This window comes from Calypte anna, chromosome 12, assembly GCF_003957555.1.
Source record: "Calypte anna isolate BGI_N300 chromosome 12, bCalAnn1_v1.p, whole genome shotgun sequence".
NCBI lineage: Eukaryota > Metazoa > Chordata > Aves > Apodiformes > Trochilidae > Calypte > Calypte anna.
This window is the reverse complement of record NC_044258.1, coordinates 12,751,341-12,775,602: the sequence shown is the minus strand read 5'-3', so window position 1 is coordinate 12,775,602 and position 24,262 is coordinate 12,751,341. Positions and strand designations below refer to the sequence as shown.

General features: G+C 34.7%; 1 protein-coding gene across 1 annotated transcript in view; it reads left to right on the top strand.

The window, feature by feature from the left end:
* Nucleotides 1–24,262, top strand: part of C12H3orf67 (chromosome 12 C3orf67 homolog) — a 49,735-nt gene that overhangs the window by 3,596 nt on the left and 21,877 nt on the right. Inside the window, exons 3-12 of the mRNA XM_030458523.1 lie at nucleotides 1,501–1,590; nucleotides 2,081–2,174; nucleotides 4,292–4,364; nucleotides 8,201–8,315; nucleotides 10,684–10,840; nucleotides 13,583–13,747; nucleotides 16,908–17,044; nucleotides 18,053–18,233; nucleotides 18,773–18,916; nucleotides 22,938–23,269. Coding sequence (XP_030314383.1) covers nucleotides 1,501–1,590; nucleotides 2,081–2,174; nucleotides 4,292–4,364; nucleotides 8,201–8,315; nucleotides 10,684–10,840; nucleotides 13,583–13,747; nucleotides 16,908–17,044; nucleotides 18,053–18,233; nucleotides 18,773–18,916; nucleotides 22,938–23,269 — 1,488 coding nt within the window. The remainder of the gene's footprint in view (nucleotides 1–1,500; nucleotides 1,591–2,080; nucleotides 2,175–4,291; nucleotides 4,365–8,200; nucleotides 8,316–10,683; nucleotides 10,841–13,582; nucleotides 13,748–16,907; nucleotides 17,045–18,052; nucleotides 18,234–18,772; nucleotides 18,917–22,937; nucleotides 23,270–24,262) is intronic.

The window sequence follows — 24,262 nt, the reverse complement described above, 5'->3', positions numbered from 1 at the left end:
CTGATACTGTCAGGTTTAGAGTGGACACCAACATGTTTCCAATGGCTTACAATCTGCCTTTACCCTTGTGCTGATGGCTTTGCAGGATTGTTCCCCCCAGAACATGCCCCATACTCCCCTCCAGTTGCTTGTGGAGTTTCTTGAAAAATTTCCCCTCCGTGGCACTGAGTAACTTCTGTCAGTTTCTCATAGAAATTCAGCATTTAGTCATGTCATGTCTGGTAGTTTTCGGTGTCCCGTTCAGTTAAGTTAACCTCAAATCAGATCCTATTGAAGGGCTGCAATATTAACAAAATATATTTTTAAATAGGGAAGAAAAAGCCACTTGTGTTAAGATTTGCACATACAACTAGGAAGTTAAGAATCTCTTTGAACTTTCCAAGATCCTGCAGTCCTTTGATGTGTGAGAGAACTTTCAAATTGATACTATGCCCTTTTTTTAATTTTAATCTGTTAAGATTTAAATTTAAGAAGTATTTTGTGACCACAGATCATGGAACCCCATTTTGAATTTCTTTAGAACTTAGGAAGTCCAGTCACTGAGGTTAACCATTTGGCTGGAAGCTGCCAGGTGTGGGTGTGCCATGGAAAATACCCAATTCATGTACAGGGCAGCATTGATGTTGTCTGAAAGTATAACTGGAAGAGCATTTATTTTGCTGGCAAGACTCTGTACCCATCTTGCTTATTCTGATGTGTACAATTGCTTTGGCAGCTAAGCATAGAGAACTGCAGAGTGCAGGCAGCTAGGACTGAGAAGCAAGCAGCAGAGTTAGAATGATCAAGTCAGGCATGCTGCTAAAAAAAATGTTGAACCAACTATAGGCTGAGTACAGCAGATGTAACAAAAAATGTAACATCAAATGGGAAAAATATTGAAGCAAATAATTCCATAACCAGAGGACATAAAGCCAACCTCCTCAAGAGCCTGTGGTTAGATACTTTGCCTAATAGGGCACATGCTCTTTGTTTTCACCTGGCAGGGACATTCATAATATTTTTCCAGCATTAATTCTCTGATTCCTTATGAAGGGCTGCAGCATGAGTACTGCACTTACCTTTTATGACAATACTGATACATGAGGTCACATAAGTCAGCCAAGAAAAAACAGCAAATTTTAGTGATTTTCCCAGGCTGTTTGGTCAAGTCAGGCTGGAATTTGGCAACTAGTAGAAAAGTTACTGGGAAATTTCTTTGACATACTTGCATACTACATTAATTACTAATCTCCTAGAATGTTTACAGTAGTTTTGCTTTTTAGTGAATGACATAATTAAAATAAAATATTCCATGGTATTCCTTCATTTTTATGTTCTGATCCTCAAGTAAACCCAATTATTGACTGTATGGATTGCTCTACTGTCGTAGTCTAGAATCTTTTACTAATATTCTGCTGACTAATGTGGGAAGAGATTGTTCCTATGGACTCATCTTGACCATTGATTGTTCCATGTCAAGCATCTGGTTGGATGATGTGTCCTTAAATCATTTTGTCACAGGGTGGCCCATTTGTGGAAATATTCAGTGCTCAAGGCAAGAACCCAGGAGCAAAGTGGAAGATTCTTGGTAATCCATCAGCTATAAGGAAAGTAAGTTTTCTGAGAAACTTAAAAAACTAGAGTATAAAATGGAAAAAATATGGATGAAGCTTAGAATTAGAAGGTAATGAGGGCTTTGACCTGACAGTGGAGTTGTCACTTACAGTTCTGTCATTATGACAGACTAAATGACTATTTAAATTAGTTCTTTATGCCTTCTTGCAGATTAGGTTGGTCACAGTGTAAATTTATAGTTTAAATATATTTAGAAAGTAATTTTGGTATTCTGATAACTAATGAATTGAGTCGGGCTCATCGGATCTTGAGTTCTGTTTCATAGCATTATTTGTCCATTAAACATGCAAGGACACATTTCTATGAATTATATCATTACCATCATATTTGAATTACTATCATACTTACAGTACCATCTCCCACTTGTGATATATAAACAAAGGTAGCTGTGCATGTTAGCAGAATGATTGGTTGTGAGCATAATTCTATCAGGAATCTTATGTTTGTTTATTGTTCCTTTTTATAGGAGTATGATAAAGAAGTAAAAGGCTTTGTGTTTGTTCTTGAAGGAAGCAGTCAAATCAACAAAATGCAGCTACCAAAGAAAACTAGACAAACTTGTAAGTATCAAAGAATTATATGTCTGTTATGCTGTTCTGATTATTAAATGCAAACCTTACATTCTTTGGTTGTTATTCAGCATTAGCGAATACAAATAAGGAAAAGGTGCTGAAATGTCACATTAAAGAAAGTGCTGTAAGGAAGATCTATGTTTGTACAAGTCCTAATGCTGCAAAGTTCAGTTCTGTACCTGATCCTGCTGCAGACTGATGTCTGGCAAATACCCTATGGCTTCATTCACCACTTGAATCAGTGATTCTGTTGGCAGCACAGAGTGTAGAATAGTTTCCTGTCCCCTTTCTCATTTCACTTGTTGAAGTAATTTTGCTCTTATGTATCAAATAAACACTAGCAGTGAAAGGATGTTATACCGAAATTTCAGCTGAGTTGATGTGATCAGCAGTATGGAGTGTTCCCCCAGGTTATCAATTACTTGCACCAGAATAAGCCAGAGTCCAAGCAGTCTGTTTCTGGAGCAATAGAGCAATCATCATACTTTACACCTTAAATGCCACTGCAGGGTATTATAACTTATAAGGCTGGTAGCAATGAATGGAGCTGTTTTAGAACTGACTACTTGCTTTTGAAGAAATACTGAAACGTGATTTTAGTCAAATGAAACAGGAATCTTTTAGCATACTTCTCCTGCAGAGTATGTAATTACAGATTAGTTTTTCTAAACAGACACAAAAAATAAGAAAATGTGTAGCCTGGTCATGGACTAAGGCCTTGAAGATTCATCTGATTTTTATAAGGGAAATTTACAATTATCTTCAGCATAATAAACATTAGTCTAATCTACCAGTCTTAGAAATGCAACTTGTTTTGCCAATGTTATAATAAACTGTTACAGGCTAAAATGGGGACTGAGAAACAGTGTTGTGGATTATCACTGCTAAGAATAGTTAGGTTTTAAATGTACTTTAGGTGATGTTGCAATACTCCAGTCAAACTGCCATCTGTTATGTCTCCTTCTCTTCCTCTCTTGAAGTGTATCTTCCACAAGTATTTAATTTGTGTCAAGTATATGATCTCCCAGTTGTACCATAATCTTTAAATACTCTTCCAAAATAAAAGACATTATAAATATAACATTAAATTTTAAAGTGTAATTTGATCCACAAAAGGAGGAAGTTCTGAACTGACATTTTAGGAAAAGGGGAGAGTATTGCTGCTGAGTCTTAAGTCAATGAAGAGCATGCGGTCTCCTTGGTGGAGTAGCTAAAACAAACACACCATTCAGTCAGAGAGCTTTGTATTATCTGTTTTCCCTTGATAGGGAGTTACCCAGATCCTGAAAGATCTCTTACTTGTTTCCTCATTTAAGATCCTTATTCCAAGACAAACCTCTCTTAGGGCACGGTGCTCTGAGGTCCAACAGATGTTCCAGCAGAAGTGCACAAAGAGTGCTCCGAGTCTGTTGCCCTCAGGATTGGTCAGCCTGGCTCAGTGCTACTGCTCTGGATTCAACCAGCCTCTCTGCTGGCTTGCTCAGGACTGAGCTGAGCCTGTGCTTCAAGCCTCACCTTTTATTGGCACCCTAATCCTGCTCATGCGCAGTTGGGGCCCACCCTAATCAGGCACAGGTGGGCTTAACACAAGCTCATGCCCACTGCCTGGTAATTAGTGGCACCTGGTTGCCTCATTTCACTACAGATCCTTGTGATTCTAAAAAAATCAGAAGCCTCCATTGGGCATTGTTGGTGTAATCTGGATTGCATTTTTACCTGAGTTTTTTTAAGTCTTTTAAGATGTACATTGTCACAAATGTGAGAACAAGTTTTATGTGACTATAAGATAATCTTGATGGAAAAGTGTTATTCCTGGGGGGTATTTGGTGACTATATGCTCCTGGAACACCATGTAAACTTGCAAAAAAACAACCAACCAAACAAAACCAAACCACAAAGCCACAGATGGGACTTTTAAAACAGCACTTTTATTGCAGTTTGAATTGGATTTCTTCAGGTTTTTGTTGTGTTGATATGTTGTGTGAATCTTGGGAAATAGTGTTGCAGGAGCATAGCTGGTATGGTACAAAATTGAAATGCTTGATGGCAAACTGTGCATCTACACACACATAGCACAGGTATTTAATCTTTTTCTCTGTTTCTAGTGGGACTGGTCCAGCAATTCCTGACACTTCAGATTTTTGTACCACTGGGACAAGACTTCTCCACTGAGTTACTGTAAGATGCATAAAATTTCCTTCAATACTTAATGCAAAATGAATGCCTGATTGCAGCCATTAATTGTGGTGGCAGATTTTGCATTAAAGCACAGTGACTTATCAAGTCAATAAGAAGTAATTAAGCTAATGAGATCATTATTTCTTGAATAGTTTTGAATAGTGACATTCCTCTGAAGACAGAACAAGCTCTAAAAATCATGAATGAAGATGGTGAAAAATCAGAAGAAATAGGACATAAATTTATCAAACATATGAAAATACTAGATCAGGGGGGTGTCCTGAAAATTCATGAGAGATTTATAAATAACTATTCCAGGGTCCTTTGGTTCAGGTCAAAAAGGTACATTCTAATAACTGGGGGAGAGGAGGAAAATCCTCTGGAGCATACCTGATAAGGTTTAGGAAGTTTGCTGTCAAAAATTTCCACATTCCTAAATTAATTGTACTTGTTGATAAGAAATGTTATTGCAAAGCTTGTAAACAGCAGAGTAGAATATAGATTATTGGACCATTGGACCATATTTACTTTTCAAACAGTTGCTTCTGTAAATATATTTCTTTCAGATTTTTAATAACTGAAATATACTAGATTTTACATGCACAGCTAATTTATTCATAGACACCATAATAGCTTGATTTTGTGAATTACATGCTAACATAATTAGTCATCATTTTAGCTTTGCTGACAGAGATATAAATTATTCATGTTAATCTAAAGACACAGAATTTTTTCAGATACAGAACAATAAAAATATGTATCATGGTTAGTCTTGCAAAACTTAGAACAATGTTTTGAAATTAGAGGTAACATATAATTGCTAATTCTGACTGTATCTGAAGATTTTAGATAGAGAGTAAAGGTAAACTTTGAACAGATTGAGCTGGAGAGATTACTTGTAATTCTGATGTTTAGTAGCCTAAGGATTGCTTCATGATTTTTTTTGTGAAACAAGAATGAAAACTGAAATACACAAATTATGGAGGTTATGTTAAATTCTATAACTTTCATGTGGAATTAACTCTTACATTTTAAAGTAAACATTTTAAAATAACTCTTCCCATCACTTTCACCAGAGTACCAGCACAGCATGGGTGATAACTTAGGAAACCGATACCTAAAAAAAAGATACCAAATGAATGAGGTATCCTGCTTCCAGATGTAAAAAAGGATTGATGCAATTATTATAGAAATTATGACCAAAATGCTCAGTCCTACATTAAAATTATGTCACTGGGAAATTCTATCTTTAAAATGGAGGTGGTGATGATATGATCAAGTATTTCTGAAGCACATACTTTTTTATGGAGAAAATAAATGGCACTATAGTTGCTAAGTGCTAATATGCCAGTGTACTAATGGATCAGCTTTAGCAGAGGTTTCTATCTGGATTTTGACCAGGATTCACAGCGGTTTCCATGAATAATAAATTTTATGAGATACTGTTTGCTTAGCAACATCAATTAATACATGGTTTCATATTTGGTAAACTTCCAGTGTAAGTCATTTATAAGGAGAAAATCACTTTGATTGTAAGAACAAGTGAGGCTGATAAATGAAGCATCCCTTCAACAGTCCAGCATCATTTTTTTCTAAGTTCATTTTAAGCTGTTACAAACATTTATAAAGTATTATACCTAGAGAAACAAAGGGAGCAGGTAATTTGAGAAGATGAGTTTATCTGTACTCTTGGGTAGTTGCTACCATTTACTTGCAGTCTTACTCTAGTTACCATTGTGAGGAGAATAGTCAATCAAAGTTGAAGATTTAAAATTGAAAATTGAATTGAAAGGTAATTTTACTTTCAAATGGTTTGCAAATGTAGATGTTAAGTGTGGAATGAATGCAGTTAATGACCATAGCTGGGAGAGTTATGCACCTGCTGATCACAGGAATATTATTATAAACGAGGTTTATTTTCCTGTTGACTACCTCATTTTTCTCAACATGGTCTCATTTCTTTTCTATCAGATGTATGACCCTTAGATATAAATACTCAAGCACAGACATAATAAAAATACATTAACTTCTATATAGATTTTTAATGTCTTTGAAAATCAAGTTCTCTGCTGCAGATGTTCCTTGCCTTTGTAGGTGTAACATAGGTCGTGGGTTTTGATAATAGGAAAAAAAAAAAAAAAAAAAGAGAGAGAGGAAAAAAAATTGAACTTCCACACCAGCATTTAAGTGATTTTTCAAGTTAGAGTTCTGATCATAAGACCCAGTTTCACATACTTATCTTTTTCCAGGGAAAAATTATTTTACAGAATTTTAAGACCATTTTGGTTCTCCAATTTTGCCTGTTCTTCAGATGTTTCACCAACTTTTACCTGTAGGATGTAAATATTTTTATTGTTTCAAGTCTATTTACTTAAATAAATTTTAAACTTCTTGAAGTACAATTACAACTATGTATCTAAGGTTTGCTGCTTCTTTACAGCATAGATACCATCACAAAAACATACCTTATTTTAGACTTACACAGCAAAGCCTGATAGAAACATCTGCATTTTTATCTAAATGGATGTGTTTTGTATTGCACTTCAGAATGTAACTGAGCTATATATTTATTCATGGAGTTTTTATTGCTAAGGTACCTAATATTTCTCAGGAGGGAGAAAGATAAAACTTAAGGTTTTATTGCCAGTTGCTTGAAGGTGCATGACTTAAGACTTCTACTGCTTTGTTGCAGCATCCTTTAAAGCAACATTCTCCACTGTGAGTGGCACAGTTGGAATTTCAGCAGAAATATTTATTTATTCAGCAGAAATTTTTATTTGTTTTCAGCACTCACCAGTTACTGTATCTACCTGCATCCCCAGCACAATTGCTCAGCATAACCAAGAGATCTAGGGACAATCAAGCAACTTTAATTCTTTAAAGTTTTTGGTGCCTCAGTTTCTCAGCACTCTGAACATGAAGATTTAGAACAGTGGAGAGTCTCTGAAAACAGCTTCCAGGTTTTTCAGGTTTTTCATCAAAGCAGCAATGTGGTGGATGCAACTAAGCCTTTATCTGTGGCAGAGGATTAGTTATGTGTTGAGATAAAGGCAGTTCTCATCACAAAATTAAGACATAGCCCTATACAAGCTGCTCTGAAGAAATTTAACTGTATCCCAGTCAAAACCAGTACAACTGTTTACAAGACTTGAAGAGAACAGAACATAAAAATGAACCTCTTTATCACTTTAAAGGAAGTCTAATCTTTGTTATCATGGCTGTGGTCTTGAATCTATTAGAAATGTTCAAATTCAGTGTCCTTGGTGTCATTGTGAGGTGACCTGAATAGGAAGCAATAAACTTATATTATAATTCACATTTGAAGATATGTGCTTAGGAAATACACCAGGCAGACAGTATCTTCTGTCTAGCTTTAGGCCAGCAAAGAGTCTATATAAAATGACAGAGGCATTTTTAGGAAAAGAAAGCAAATAATGTTTTTGTAGTTAGCAAGTGACATTGTGTCCCAAGATAACAGAGGCTTAAGGGGCAGAAACAAGTGTGATTATTAAAGACTACTGGGTTCTCAGTTCATACAAATTGAATTCTTTCATAGTCTGAAGAGCTATGGAAATACAGCGAAGAGCGGAGACTGTTGAAATAAAATTAGCATGTAAAGTGAGTTTATATATGCAGGAATATAGCCACTAAGTTTGAATTTGAGCAAGAAATCTCATTACTCATCTTGTAAAAGAAGTAATTCTTAAATTCCATATATGCTATCACTAACCTCAAGGTTCTGCATATGAATAATTTTTTTTGTGATTGCCCAAAGATACTGGATTATTGAATTGACAAGGATCTGTTCTATTCTCTCCTGCTTTTTACTTTTATAGGATAACTGATTTAGGAAATATTAAAAGAAGACTGTATTTATCAACAGTCTACAAGGAGCTGTCAGTAACTCCTCTGCATGCAAAAATCCCTCTCTTTATGATCAAGCGCAAAATAGTAGGTACCTGGGGAATATTCCTCAAACTGTAGTTGAGTGGGCTTTTTTATCAGAAATGTTTTATGTAATTTCACAGGACTGTTGAAGTAATTGCATGGTATAGAATTAAGTTCCTGCCAGTTCAAGAAAAGTGTGTCTGTTCCCTCTACTTTTTGGCATCAGAACTGCTTCATAACTACTACTCCCCTGCCATTCTTCTAACATCAGGAGTTCATTCCTGTATCCAAGATTAATGCTGTTTGTGAAGTGTTTATCTCTCACTTCTGCTGTCTCTTCAGCCTTCGTAAATCGTGTCCCTGATATGTCTTTTTTATAGTACTGATGTTCATGTTCACTCCTGTAGTGACCTTTATCTCATTCACTAGAGCTACAGGTAGACTGTAGCTGATAGCTACTTTAATATACTTCAGGTTCTTCCAGATGCTGATATATATACATATATATATATATATATATATAACAATGTATATGTCAAACTGATGAGAATAAAATAGTCATCAGCTTCTCCAAGTTACACTCTTCCATGCCTAGCCACAATATATGGTAATAGCTGTCAAATTACAAACCTTGATTGAGAGCATCCTTGAGGAGAAGGAAACTGGGAGTATTGGCTGATAAAAAACTCAACATGAGCCAGCAAGGTTGTATGTGCAGCCTAGAAAGCCAGTGGGATGCAGCTTGGAGCAACCTGGTCTAGTGGAAGGTGGCCCTGCCTATGGCAGTGGGGTGTGAACTAGGTGATGTTTAAGGTCTGTTCCAAAACATACCATTCCATGACCACATCCATGAAGTTGCCTCTAATTCAAGATCCACTGAAATTAAGCTCTTTTTCTTCAGTATGATTTCAGTTATTTGGTGATGGTGTTATGCTGGCACAAGTGTTTCAAGATTAAAGTATGCATTATTGTACAATAAGTTAAATTCAATTGGAATATGAGCTTCAGTTACACATTTTAATTTAGATAATAAAACATTAATCAGCTATCTAAGTGTTCTGATCAGTTATAATGCCAGAATGTTTTTAAAAGCTTAACACATGACCAATCTGAAAGAGTATGTCTGTTTCTTAGTGTATGTGTCTTTTAAATACTTATCTGCTTTTTCTTGCTGCTTTTAACTAAAGGTGGGAGTGTGCTGCTTTCAGTGACTAGATAGATCTTTTACATGGCTCTGATAGTTTAGCTTATTAATTATTAGATTATAGCTTATTCTATACACTAGGTGATCACAATTATTAGTATAATTGGCTGTGAATAAGGATGAAATGTGATGTTTGTTCCATCAGTAGAACACAGTTTACATTTTCATGTGCTAGCTTCCTGTATTGTGTTCTTACAAATGATGCTATTTTTCAGTCTTGGCAACAGAAGCATCAGTTATAGTTACATACTGAAATTTCCATTCCATTGCTTAGTGTCTTCAATCCAGTATTTCTTTTCTTTCAAAATTTCAGACTCAGATCCTAAGTAGTAATTTATGCACCTACATTTTCTTAAAAAATATTTACTATTTGACATTTAGAAACTAGTAGTTTTACTTTGAGTTTATAAAGAAATCAGGTACATATGATGCCTTAGCATTCTTTACTCTTCTTACTGAAACTTCAGCCCTTTGGTCAACTGAATTTTACATGTGAGTAATTACATAAAATATATTGCAATTCTGCAAATTCCATGGAAATGATTAAATTTCTTTTCAAGGCCATTTCTGCTTATTTCTCAATTATGGAAGATGTGTTAGCATCAGCTCATTTCTCAACAGATACCAGAGTCGATGAGGAGAAGCTTTGTTAGAACCCTAGAACTATTAACTTAAGTGCTTTTAAACATCAGAGATGCTAATTGGAAAGCATGAAGCCACAAGAAAACATATTCTGTTAGTTCTTCTGCTTGTGGTATTATGTGTTTTATTTGAAACTTCATTTTTTTTCTGGGAGGGTAATAGAATTATAATATGTTCCACATGTAAGATCCATGTCTGTAGCTGCATGTTTCTGTATTTGGAGCACTTAAGCTGCAGTAACTTTAATTTATGAAGTGATATTCAATAACAATTTCTGTCTCACTCCCCTTCCCCATGAAAACTTTAAATAGAAATACTAGCTTGCAAGTAAGTTTCTTAGGAATAGCTGCAAAAGATATTGTGGGTATGCTGGATAATGGGGCTCACTTGGCCTAACAGTCACTAGGTCCTGTGTACTGATTTGGTTGTATAAATATTTTGGTTTATGCATTGTGAATCACAGCCTGTGAGAATCTAATGCTATACAGAGGCCACACTAGAGAGTTCATAGAGAACTATATACTCATACTCATTGCAATGGTTCGTGTTCTGATTTTATTAAAGAATATTGTTTCTCTTTTCTAGTGGTGCAATATGTGTATTGACTTGGTAGCATTCACCAGTGAAATATTCAGAGGAGCTGTCTTCCAGTCTTTGGATGGAATTACAGTTTCAGCTAACTGTAAACTGAGAAAGATCTTCACTTTAAAATCCAAACCTCAAGATACAGCTGAGGAAGATGGTGTGTTATAATTACTACATAACTGTACATATTATAAAATCAAAAGCTTCTTAGTCATCAGATTAACAATTAGAATGATTACATAATTTCATGAAAATTAGAGTGATAGTACAGCATATTAAATCTGCTAATGTTGGACTTTAGACAAGTAATTAAATATATGTGTGCTCCTGTGTTTTAAATATTGACTTCCTTGGAAGCATTTGATTGAAGAAATTCTGGCAAGATTTGTCAAGTAGAGGGCTTGTTTTAATAAGGATATCATAAATCAGGTTTTGGTTAAGAAGAGAGTATTTGAAATGGAAGATAAATATTTAGCAGTATTTGCTTTTTTGTTTTCTTAATTTCAAACATTAGCAGCTGATGAAAGATCTTTAAATAATACAAAACTATAATAAAACTCTGTCATATGAAACCGAGCTATGAAACTATCATAAACAATTCTGTAATCATTAGTCCATTTATCCTAGTGTGTCATTGTTCACTGGGAAAGTAGTATTTGTGGTGAGCTGAAAAATGTGAGATTATTTGTAATAAAGCAGGATATTGGTAAAAGTCTCCAAACTGGCATCACAATCTGGAATCATTATTTTCCAAGGGAGAGAACCTTATTATTCACCAGTATGTGCAGTAAAAATTGAAAAAGCACAGCCAATACTTTCTTATTGTAGAGGAAGCCCAGGTACAGTTCAGCTGCAGTTTCATTCTAATTCTCATTTTGCAGTTTTTAAAAAACACACCTGAAAAAAGGGCCATGGTTGCTGAAGGAGTAAGTTTATCAAAATGCATCTTCAATTTGGAAATCCTAAAATAAGAAGGGAGAACATTTAATCATGTGATTACTCATTTTTGGTTGCTGGTTAGGTTGGAAAAAAAATATTAATTAAACAAATTACTACATCTGGTAAAGTCTTTACAGAAGAAGCACTTAGAGGCCTCACTGACTTTAATTTGATTCCATCACTGTATTTTTTTCTCTCTTTCATTCTAAACAGTTTTTGAAATGTGGGTAAATGGTCTAAATGAGTTCCAAGATTCCAAAATGTAGTTAGCATAATGAATAGACAGCTTTAATAAACTTTATGCATGGTAAAATACTGCACTTTTAATTACTGGATAATCAATTCTATGACTATTACACAGCTGGTGGGCATTAGTATTTTCTGTGTGCTTATGAATTTCCTTATCTAGGCAAGTCTTAAAATTACATTACAACTCAAGGTTTGGCTGTATTAAAATATCTCTATACTTCACACCTAGTTAAAGAAAAACAGTACTAGTTTTTTGTTACAATTAATTAACTTTCAGTTGACAATCCTGGTTTCTTAAAGCTTTTTTCCTCTCAGCTGTTTGGACCAGTTAGTTGAGCTGCACTGAATGCAATGACATTGCAACTTATAATGAGGGTCAAGTTAAAGCTCCTCAGTTGTGGAAGTAGTGATTCCAAGGTGCAGTGTGAGTTTTTCTTTCTTAGTAGCTCCCATACAGTATGTTTTGCATTTTAAAAATGATAGCAGGTGGAAAGGAGAGAACCCATCTGCTAAGAAGTTATTTCTGTACAAGAGCATTGAGGAAAAAAGAGAGGGAATAATTAATTTTCTCTACCTGGTGATATTGAGGCTTACAAGCTTGATATGTACCTAGTTTCTGGTTTCTTTAGTACTTCCAAGGTTACATACAAGGCTTTTACCACAAAGTATTGCCTTATAGTAGTAAATAATGTACCATCTTAGTGAAGAAATGATTGCTTGCACTTATCTCAAATAAATATGTTCACTATTGAAATATAGCATGGGACACTTGAATTTTTCTCTTAGGATCATAGAATCATAGAATCATAGAATTGGCTGGGTTGGAAGGAACCTCAGAGATCATCTAGTCCAGCCCTTGAACCACCATTGCGGTAGACTATGGCACTGAGTGCCACATCCAGTCTCTAAATCATCACAATACTTGATCTATTATTTGTGTTTGGCTTTGAGGCTATGGTTTCCTCTTCTTATCCTTGGAAAAGAGGCTAATACTCACTAACTTACCACATTCAAGTCATAAAATGTGGAATTAATTTGCATCATAACTTCAGGAATGGTTCTGATTCTGGATACCTTTCTTCATAGAAAATAACTTTCACAAACTCAGTCTATATTGGTCATCAAAGAGAAAGCAGACACAATCAGATCACATTGTACCTGTGCTTGGTGTGTCAAGAACAGATACTTTCACAGCTTTAGCTTATCAAGTTTATCATGAAAGTGTAGTGCTGTCCAAAGATTGGAGTTAAACCTTGTCAAACTCTTTACTTGCATGTATGGGGATTCTCTATTTGTCACACTGTATTTAATCACAGTAATATCAAGACCACTTTCAGAAGTTCTTTTTGTCTGAATAAGTATATAAATATTAGAATAAAAACTGAAATGTAATGAAAATTACATCTCTTGCTTGTTCATTTACCAAATCAAAGAAGTTGCTTTTTTTAGTTGCTGCTTTTCCAGCCATTGGTTCATATTTCTTAGTTTAAATGTGTTCAAATTCTATTTATAAAATTACACAATATAATTTTTAAATTTACATGCTTATTGTCTCAAAGATGAACAATTGCAGCAAATTTTTCAAAATACAGTAATTTAGTAAATTTTTATAGCCATATGAACTAAAATATATGTAATTAACAAATATTATGTTAAATTTAATTCCATTCTGTCATCTGGGTGAAGTAAAGTCCATGCTTTTTGATTCTAGATATGCATGTTGTTCCATTTATGCCATATGAGCCCACAGCTGTTATTCCTCAAACCTGCCAGCTCCATACAGATGTGCCACAAGTTACACAACTGCTGAACCTGACAAAAGTTCAGAAGCCAGAAATTAAAAGCAGGAGATACCCAGGAAGAGTGAAAGAAACAGGTATTCTGTTGTATTAAAATATTATGATTTTGATCTAAACTATGTATACAAATAATGGATTTTATGTAAATCCAGTTGCACATAACTCACAAAACTCTTCTTTTAAAAAATACTATTCTGTAGATCCCTTTGCAACAGTAAATATCCTGCAATGTACAAGCTCTTCTCAAAAAAAAAAAAAAAAAAAACGTATCATAGATTTTAAAATGAGAATAACTTTTATCTTCTGATTAATGTTCTGCATTGAGAACTGATAATTTCACCCATTTCAAAATGTTGAATTGATAGTTGATTTTCAGCTTGAACTTGAGAAGTATGTTAACTTCTTACTGCCAGAGCTCAGAAAAATACACAGGTAAAATCTCTCTGACACCCTCTTTACTCTTTTGTCATGTTATTAATGGCCCTGTATGAGATACAAGACTAAGCCTTTTATTTGGCCCATGTAATAACTGAAGTGTCTCACTAAAGTTTTTCATTTTCCCCTTATTCTGTAGTATTTCTTATGAATCATTGATTCATCATTCTAAAATGGGGCAGTAGAACATATTTTGAGAAGAAAGTAATGTCTGAAGGAGCTTAGAAGTGGGTCTGAACAAGCATATTAGATAAGAAATCCATTTCCAATACATTTTCATCAAGTGTAGACAATGTTAAAAGTGGTGCTGTAGGTAAAAAAGATAAACTTTTATTCCACTGTTTTGAGTACTTTATGTCTTGAGGATTCTCATCTTTAGTGTTTTAATTCAGAGAATAATCCTTTCCACCATTTATGTTAAAATGCTCGTGTGCAAAATACTGACCAAAGAGATAAGATAAATTAGAATGGTAACTACTGGTGTAGCTTAATACTATAAAATACAAGACTATACAGAAAAGGAAAACAAACTTTGGAAGAAATACTTCTTTGAGAACAGCCTTGGTAATACGAAAGGTTTAAGAAAATACTTCTAAAACTTCTTTTCTTCTGCTTTTACTGGAATATGGAAGAAACAACTCAAAGATTTTATTGTCCACGGTAAGCTACAGTGGTGATGCTTTCCCAAGTTGTTAACCTTTTCTCCTTTGATATAAGTCATTAATAATGACAAGTCTTTGTCTGACAGCAGCTGAAATTAACAGAAGGAGTTTAAAATTTTTTCTTAGAGTAAGGCTCTTCATACATTCACTTATTTAAATTACATTCAGGGGGTTTTTACATGAAAGTACCATTTTTGTGATATTAAAGAACAAATAATGTTTTAGAGTTTTATTGCCCTACGAGTAGTCAAGCCAAAGTCCTGTTGTGAAGCTTGATTATCAGTTAGCTTTTGAAATAGCAGAGGAACCTCTGGAATTCAGTTTCTCAGTAACTGTATCAAAAAATCAATACTTCTTGTCTGGATTGTCAAAATACAAGGGGCTGTAAAACTCAAATGAGTACACGAGAGTGAATGACATATCTAAACAGAAATATGTTCAATTAAATAAGGATTCAGGTTTTACTGTGGACTTCCTACTGGGACTACAAAGGTGTGCAGCCCTTAGGTACATAAAGTTAAAAAATTAGTGGTCTCATCCCTGACGTGCATGAAAACTAAATGTCTGCAGTTTAAGGTTTAATCTTTATTTTCAATAACAATTTATAAAAATAATGTGTATTTCTTCCAGACATGCTTTCCAAATTTCAGATGCTGGCTTTCCTGAAAATGGAAACTTTGGTATGCTTAAGTACATTTTAATTGGAAAATGTTCTTTTTACCCACGAAACTTTTTGTTTGTTTGATAGTCAAAAGCCAAAATTATTGTTAATATCATCCACTTTTCATGACATGTATTATTTTATTATGCCATCAAGATGCTGTTATGTGTAGATGTAGGTAATTAATTACAGTCAATTAATGTGTTCATAAAAAGAGATTTTCATGCAAATCAGCTTTTATAATTGGAGCTAACAACATCCCAAGGTAGTCAGCAAATTAAAGAAATTGATGTTAAACCAAGACAGGTCATCTAATCTTGTGAAATGGCAGCTGCTAGGAGCAACCAAATGTCACATCAAAAAGAAGGGAAGGAGGTAATGGGAAAGTTACTACTTCTGTGCCTCTTAGTACAGTTAGTTTTGATATTTCATGGCTTATGCATGATTCTTTTTTCATCTCCTTGATAGAAACAAAGATGATATGTAATTAAGATTAAATAATTCTGTGAAATATGCTTAGGAGATTAGTAAAAAAGTTTTGTTTCTGCTTTATTGTTTTATGAAGGTGTTGGATCTCTAAAGGGAGTTAATTTTTACACAAGTTGTAGCAAGAAGTAAATCTTCTGTCATTGTAAATTTTAACTACAAATTAATGTGAAGATAAACATTTTTGTCAGCTCTTGAAAGGAGATTTCACTTACAATCTTGGCAAATTAAAAAAGAGGAATATAGATATTGCATGCAGGTCTGCAGCCCTGGTGCTAACACTGATATGTAACTGATTTTCTGTCTTTATCTTTAATTTTTTTTTCATAACATTCACCTTTGTTCCATGTTTACTTTTTTTATTTGTTTGTTTTGCAAACTGGTTGGCATTTTCTCTGTTTGAAAAGAATTTAAAATATATCTACATTTTAAACAGTGAAAAATAAACAAGGAAAGAGGCAGAACACCTTAAAAGCATTCAAGGATGTTATCACATTTCAGCTTTGGTGCTAGAGTAGGGTCAGTAATTTTAAAAACACAAGGCACATGTAAATAGTTATCCTCTGAGCTGTGAGTGATACCTTGACAGTGTTTTGCCTCAGTTTTCTTGCATTATTATTTATTTATTCTGTTATTTATTAACTAGAAATGGTTTTTCATCTTGCCAGAAATTAGATTTTCACTGAACTTTTAAAGAAGTCATGCAAACCATTTTTTTTTGTTTATAAATTGTATCTCTGTAAATAAATCTTTAAAGCAAGGCGATTAGAAATACATTTATATAATAGACCAAGAGTTTCTTGCTTGTATGCTGACACACTTTCATCAAATTTGCTATTCCTACGTATTTCTAGGGATTGGGATATAAAGGAACATGATTTTTCTGTATGTTTAATATTCATAATTCTTTTATTTCCATTCATTTGGAAAAAGTATGAATATTTATTCTTTGCACATATTGGGGTTTTTAAATCCTTATTTTTCTTGCCTTAGGTAGCTTGGATGATAGACCTCATGGCACTACACGCAGCAGTAGAACTCAGGATGTATCACATATTGCATTCGGATCAAAGATCCTTGGGCCACCTCCCTCTTCAAACAGAAGAGTCAGTACAAAGGCATCTGGAGAGGTAAGGCTTAAATTACAACAGCACTGCTGCCAGTTCTACAAAGGAAGAGATTGATATGGTTCCTCTAAAGGGTTTTTACAGAACCGATGTAGGGCTGGGTCTGGAGTATTGTGTTTGGCCATGGACCCCCAGGGTGAGAGATCCTGTAACTGGAGAACAAGGAAAATGCACGGGTGGCTACAGCAGAGGGCATGGGTTTGTTCAGCCTGCAGAAGAGAAGGCTAAAGGAGGATCTAGTTACTTTTTCCACATAATGCAGGGTTATAAAGAAGACAGGCCCAGATTCTTCAAAGAGGTGCTCAGTGAAAGGCCAAGAGGCAGCAGGGCCAAGCTGCAGGGAAGCTCAGAGTGGGTTTAACTATAAAGTGGTTCAGAACTGGAACTGGGTCATAGAGAGACTGGAAATTCAGACCTTCCAAAGACAACAAAACTTGACAGAACAGGCTAATCTAATTTCAAAATTAGGCTTGCAGAGGTCTCGTTCTACTGAAATTACTCTGATTTCTTATCACTGTTATTTTTCTGAATGACTGCTGAAATTTGTGTGTGTGTAGGTGAATGTTTCTCCTTATGGTGACAGCTATGGTGTAGAGCAGAAACTCTGCTTTTCAGTACTCTCTCAGTGGATCATCATCAGCCATAGAGTAGCTCAACTGATGCTGTCAATCACAGTGCCAGGGAAACTGCTGGTATCACTCTGCCAGCAAACAGTCAGCAGGTTTTAGGAATCTGATCCAGATAGTGAATTTTACTATTTTTCTCCCTTTGCTTTGTCATGTTCTCCTTTCACTCAGAGACAAAAAAAAAAAAAACCATGCTTTTTAGTGAACTGCAAAGATTGAAGGTTCTACCCAGAGCTGTACCTATCATAGTTTCCTGTAAAGATAATTTAAAAAAAAACAAAATGTGAGAACATTTCTTTGGGGGAAAAAATAAAAATAAAAATGTGTGTTTACCTTTGAGTATTTTGGAATCTTTTTTTCTTTCATTAAAATGTTGCCTTTCAAGGTAAAAAAGACTTGGAGTAGCAGAAGTAGTAGATCATGCCAACTTCAAAGTTCAGGAAAGGGAATTATATCTGTACCAGACACTGAGAGACTGGAGCTGTCACTCTCGCCATGCGATGATTCTTTAGATCAAGGAGGCAAAAGAAATACTTGCCAAGCAACTGAAGACATGTGTCAAAATGGTAAGAGCATAAAGCAAAGAATATGTGGAGAGTTCACAAAATGCTAAAATTTTGCATGATTCTGACTTCAGAATTTAAGATTTAACTCTCTGCTTTTCTAATCCTTTGTCTACCTTGTTAGTTACTGAAGACATTTTTACTAAAAAGTCCCTTACTCTCCTCTGTCAATGAAAAAATGCTTGTTCTGTCTGCAGGGTTTGAGCCAGAGATCACCACCACCTGGCAGTAGCCACAGGTTATAGACATACTCTGCTTTCCCTCATGCTGTGTATAAAACTGGGGTATTGCAGTGCCTCTTTATTTTGCAGACTTTTTCAAGCCTGTTTTTATAACTTCTGTGTTTTGCCCATCCATACCTAGTGTTAGATTTTTATTTTCTTGTGGCTGTCACACTCTTGCTGCCCTACAGGATTCCCATGATGTTTTGAAGTTGTTTGGATCCCAGGACAATGCTATGTTCTTTTTTCATGCTTCAAGTAAGAAAAACACACGATATGAGTGTTCACAGGCATTTAATAAGCTTCTGGGTTGTATTTCAGACCCTGCGATTCAAACTCAGAAAACCTCTGAGAGTGAAGGAGCAGATTTTCAGCTCATCTCACCACAAGGACCATCAGCAGAAAAGAACAGTCATAGATTATCTCCAAACAATGCAGGCAAAAGCACATGGGAGATAATCAGTGGTATGGTACTCATTTTATGCTATTTTACATCTCAGTAATGCATGGTGTAGGGGACAATCTGTTGTAAATTTCAAAGGGCACAGAAGCAGTTCACATAAAAATAATGTCAGTGTTGTGGGGATTATGGAAATCAAACAGAATTGCTTTTGAACATTGATAAAAATTTGCAGGATTAAGCAGAGTACCAGAGCACTGAATGAATAAAAAGAGAAAATTCTATGCTTGCATGATTGAAGGGAAAGAAATAAGAATTATTTTTTACATCTCTATTAAATTTAGCATTAAGGCCCATAGTCTCTTATCACCCATTAATTGTTCTTGAGACCTGTGTAACCATATCCCGAGGTGATCTTGGGATAGCACTGCATTAGTTCTGCCATAAACACTTAAATTTCATGAGGGGAGCTTAGAATTAGTCACTGCTATTTATAATATCTTTTAGATTTATTGTAGGCTCAAATCAGCATGTCTTCTTCTGTAGCAGGTGTGAAATACCTTTACAAAGGTAAATTATTCGTCAGCAAGGGAAAAAATAAAATGAGCATTGTTTATAATTTGCCAATCTTATTTATGCAATGTGGAAACCTTCATTAAAATGTTAGACTGCAATTAGAGGCTTTAGTGTGATTCTGACTGTGTAGAAGAACTAATTAGGTGATTTGGTGATCATTCTTGCATTTATTTTGTTCTCTGCAATGTTGTGATTAAATGTTATTTGCATATTTTGCTAAGAAGATTCTTGAAATTGTTCATTACAATTGACATGGAAATACTGAGTTTAAAATAAATTCCAGTATAGTTTGTGGTGGAGAGATAACAAGATTTGGTTTGGTCCAAATCTCTCACTTGTAGATTGTTAACCAAATGATTTACTGACTACAGGTTACAGAAGTTGTTGAACTCTGTAGTCAACATAAAATGTCATGCTAAAGTCTCCCAGACTTTCTTCTTCCCTCTGCATATTTTATTAAAATAAGTACTGGGACATACAAACCCATATTTGCATTTAACTTACCACTAATCCAAGTAGATGACTTCAGCATCTCTGGAAACAAATGTTAGCCTAAAAAAGCAAAATATTCAGGGTAAATACTATACATACAAAAACTATTACTTAATATTTCTTTTTTGTATTTTGATACTCAATTAAAAATGGACTTAAAACCATGGAAAAGTGGTTTAGCACCTTTCTTGCACCAGCATTTATTATGAAATTTTGTCTGTGATTAAGCATCAACAATTAGAATTTCCGTTCTGTAGAATTAGAATAGGCAGGTGAGGCTGTTAAGGAAGTTGGTTGTTAAGTCAGTAGGCTCTAATAAAAATTAATCCACTCCCCTCTAGTCATTCACAGTCCTGTGTGCATAAAAATTACCAGATTCTCATGAAGTAGGTTGAACACTAAATGTATAACCGTACCGTAGAGAGCTCATTACCACAGTCTGAGCTATTAGTGCATATTTGAAAACTGTAAAGACAGCATGATACATGTCAAGTCTGATTTCATAATGGGGGAAAAAGCCTTCTGAATACTAAAGAAGTGTATGCCACATATCTTGAGCAAGGCACTACCACTGAAATCTAGTAAAACATGGCTAAAGCAAAGTACAGAAGGCTGGGTGCCAAACTGGTCAGAAGACTGCAGAGTGTTGAGATAGGAAAAACTGTAAAATACTCAAAATATTTCTTAGCTCAGGAGGTCCTGAGGATATTTGTTGTTCTGAAAAATGCATCAAGATGAAATTTTAATGTCCTTGCCTTGGAAAAATTTGAGTTAGGAGTGTTTCAGACTTAGCACCCAGGGTAGTTGGGTAAAAGGTCTCTTTATATACAGGAAAGCTCTCCTGCCAATTGAAGTTTGTGGATAAGCAACATTTTTGTGACATTTCTGCACAGCACTTTTTGAAATTACAGATGTGGCAGCTCACCAGGATCAAAGCTATTCACAGCACTTGAAAGCTTGGGGGGCTAGTTTCCTGATGGGCAAATGATTAGGTATCAGAAAATACTGATTTAGAGCAAGATAATTTTTTAATCGTTAGGTCACAAAATCAAGTGGATCTTTGTACTCAAACCATCCTAATATTGTGTTCAGCTTCATGTGAAAAGTTAATGAGATCTCTCTTTTGTTTCATTTTTGTAAGGGGGATTACTTCAGAATTGCAGGTTATGTAGACATTAATATATAGTGAAAGCATAAAAACAGTGGAATGTGAGTTCGTGGCTAATATTGGAGATGTGCAGACAGGAATTTAGGTTTTTTCTTATGGTTTCACTTGTTTTATTCATGTACAACCTGCCACAGGTAATTCTAATTACCTGACTAAAAAAAATATGTTATTAGAAGAGCATGACACCATCTTGAGTGATCAAAGACAGGAATATTCTAATCTAGTATCCTCCTTTGAAAACTTATAGTTACTGATCAGAACAAAAGGCCATTTGGTTTACAAAATGAAGGGTGGTTCTTAAAAGTTTTGAATAGTCTTATTTATTTCTTGAGGCTCTTGGAAAGAGTCGTCCAAAATATTTGTAGAATAAAAAGCATTACTTACATATCCACCTTAAAGTCTTTTATTAATTAAAAGGAAGGTGAGATTTCTGTATATTTTTAAAATGGACTTCTTTTATGTACAATAAATGTAATCTACTGGATTGTTTTAGACCAACATGATTATCTAGTGTGAAAAGAATTTACTTGAAAAACTTTGTCTAACTTTAGCTGGTCTTCATGTAAAGACTAAGAAATAGTTTCTGAAACAAGAAGGTGCAAACCATGAATGTACAAGATGTGTTAAATCCCTCTTTTCACTGGTTCCTACTTTTTAGGTTGTGAACAATAAACTGGAAAAAAATCACAGCAATCTGGTAACAAGACAGAGATTTCTCCTGGCATTCTCATTCTTCTTTTGCTTTTATTTATGGTGATTCAGACTTATTTTTTCCCCCCAAAGCTGGTGAATCTGCCTGAAGTGATAATTAACTTTAACAGAACTAAGCGAAGAACACTGTAGTAAACTTACTGTCTTCTGTGACTGAAAGTGTTTTATTGTTGCAGTGCTACTTTATTAGTACATCTTTAGTATTTTTATTGAGCCTTTTTTAATATGGTTCATGGTAACTTTGTTTTATGGAGCCAGAAAGTTTCAAGATTTAGTGAATTATCCACACCACAGTACCTTTAATGAAGATAAGGGAGTATTGCATACTTGAGCAATTCTCCTTTTCTCAGATGCTATTTGAGATTTGTTTTAATCAATCAAATAGACATTTTTTTTCTATATCATCATTCCAAACAGTAAAATATAAGTTAACAATCAGAGTATAAAAATGGCTTTTTCATGTTTATCTGGTGCACTCAATCTTTAAATCCATTTCTGTAGTTTATTGTTTTGTTTTAAAATTGGCAGATTAGTACTGCCTGTATTCAGGGAAGCTTGGTGAAACAGATATCTTCATACATTTTTCATGTCACACCATTTTTCATCAGAGCTGTAGTTGGAAACTGAGATTTAAGCTGTAAGTTCTGTACATAAAAGAAAGTGTAGAATTTCAGCAATGAAGAAAAAGCATACTGTAATATGAACTTTCCTACAACTGCATGTGATTATTTTTCTTTAAATGTCACCCATAAAAAATGCCCACGGAAAGAGATAAATAGCCAACTTAAATAAAATTGTTTTCCTAGAAAGAAAATCAGTTAAACAGTTTCAAATCTTTAACAGCTAAACAGTTTCAGATTTTGAAATTGCAGGTTTGCATGTGGCATGTCATAGCCTATGGATTGTTTTGAGCTGTGATCAAGAAATGTTTTGATTAACCTTACCTCACTTCGAAAGCAGACAGATCTTTCTCATTGCATCCTCCTCCCTCTTCCAACTGTATAAACCTGATAAGCAGAATATTTCTATATTAGAAAAACTTATTTTGCTTATTTCTTACTTCCAGAGAAAAAAAGACTGTGATCAAGGTAAAACATGATTAATGTATTTGGCATTAAAATAAGCATTATATGTTTTAGATGAATGGGATTTCCCAGAAAGTTTCACTGAGAAGATTCAGTTGGATAGGAGTGAGCAGTTTGTAGCTATTGAAGATTCAACCTGTCACAGCTTTACCTCACCACAGAATGCCTCTGTTGAACACTACAGCAATGAAACAGATGCTCACCAAGTGGATAATAAAGAGATTTTCACATTTTCATCAAGGCCTCGATCAGCTCCTCGTGGGAAGTCTCCAAATACGTCACCAGAATGTAGCATTTTCCCTTTGGATTTGAATCAAGACATTAATGGAGTACCTGGGAAAACTCAAATTGAAGATAACTTTGAAGGATTAGACAGCAGTGAAGAGGTAGGCCACTTTGTACATATAATTCTCAATAAAGTAGTCTTCATCCTAAAACTCCTAGGTTGAGATTGTATCTCCAGGCTAGACTGGGATTATAAATCATCTTTTCCACATATACCTAGAGGACGATTTGGTCTTGTCAGGTTTCTGTGTCTAAGTGGAAGAAAGCAGTAGCCAAGTGCTCCTGCTTATAAGGCACAATGTTAATGACCAGTCTAGAAGGCTGACACACAAGTGACTGGTAAAACATCCTTATCTTCTTTAAAAAGACTTAGGAGGTGATATAAATTAAAACTTTGTTTTGTCTATGTGCCAGAAGTGTGCTAGGGAACAGCCTTTGTTTCACTCAGTATCTTTGGATACAGACTGCAGTAAATAGGATCAGCACTGCGACTGGAGGTGCATTAGACTTACAAAGCTAGAAGATAATTACAATAAACATATTCAACAAGCTAACAAATTATCAAGTTTTTTTTTCTCAGTCTAACTAAGATATTAGTAATTCATGGTTAAGCCTTTCTTTCATGTGAAAGAAGTCACTGAATGAAAAAATTACTTAGCAGTCATATTTTGCCCAAATTCATTTTCTTCCTCGTACAGATACATTCTGTGTTGCTTCTTGAATTCAGCTTTATACTGGTAGTCTGGGTGCACAGTTACTATTTAAATTGCTCTACTTTAGATTACTTAAATTTTATTTCAAGAACTGGACAGAGGATCCTGGTGAAGTCCTGATGGTTGAACATGCTGACTTCGTATCTGTTAGCACAGTTTGAGGGATCTTTGCAAAATTACCAAATTATTTAGCCCAACCATAACATGATTCCTATTGCACTTATATGGCCGAGTATTTCACTGACTAAATTCCATTTATTCGTGCAGTACTTTAAAAAATGTTAATCTTATTGGCTGAAATAAGCTACATTGTTACAGGTTTTCACACTATTATTGTTTATCATGATCATTGTATTACAGCTTTCTTTGAAATTCAGGTAC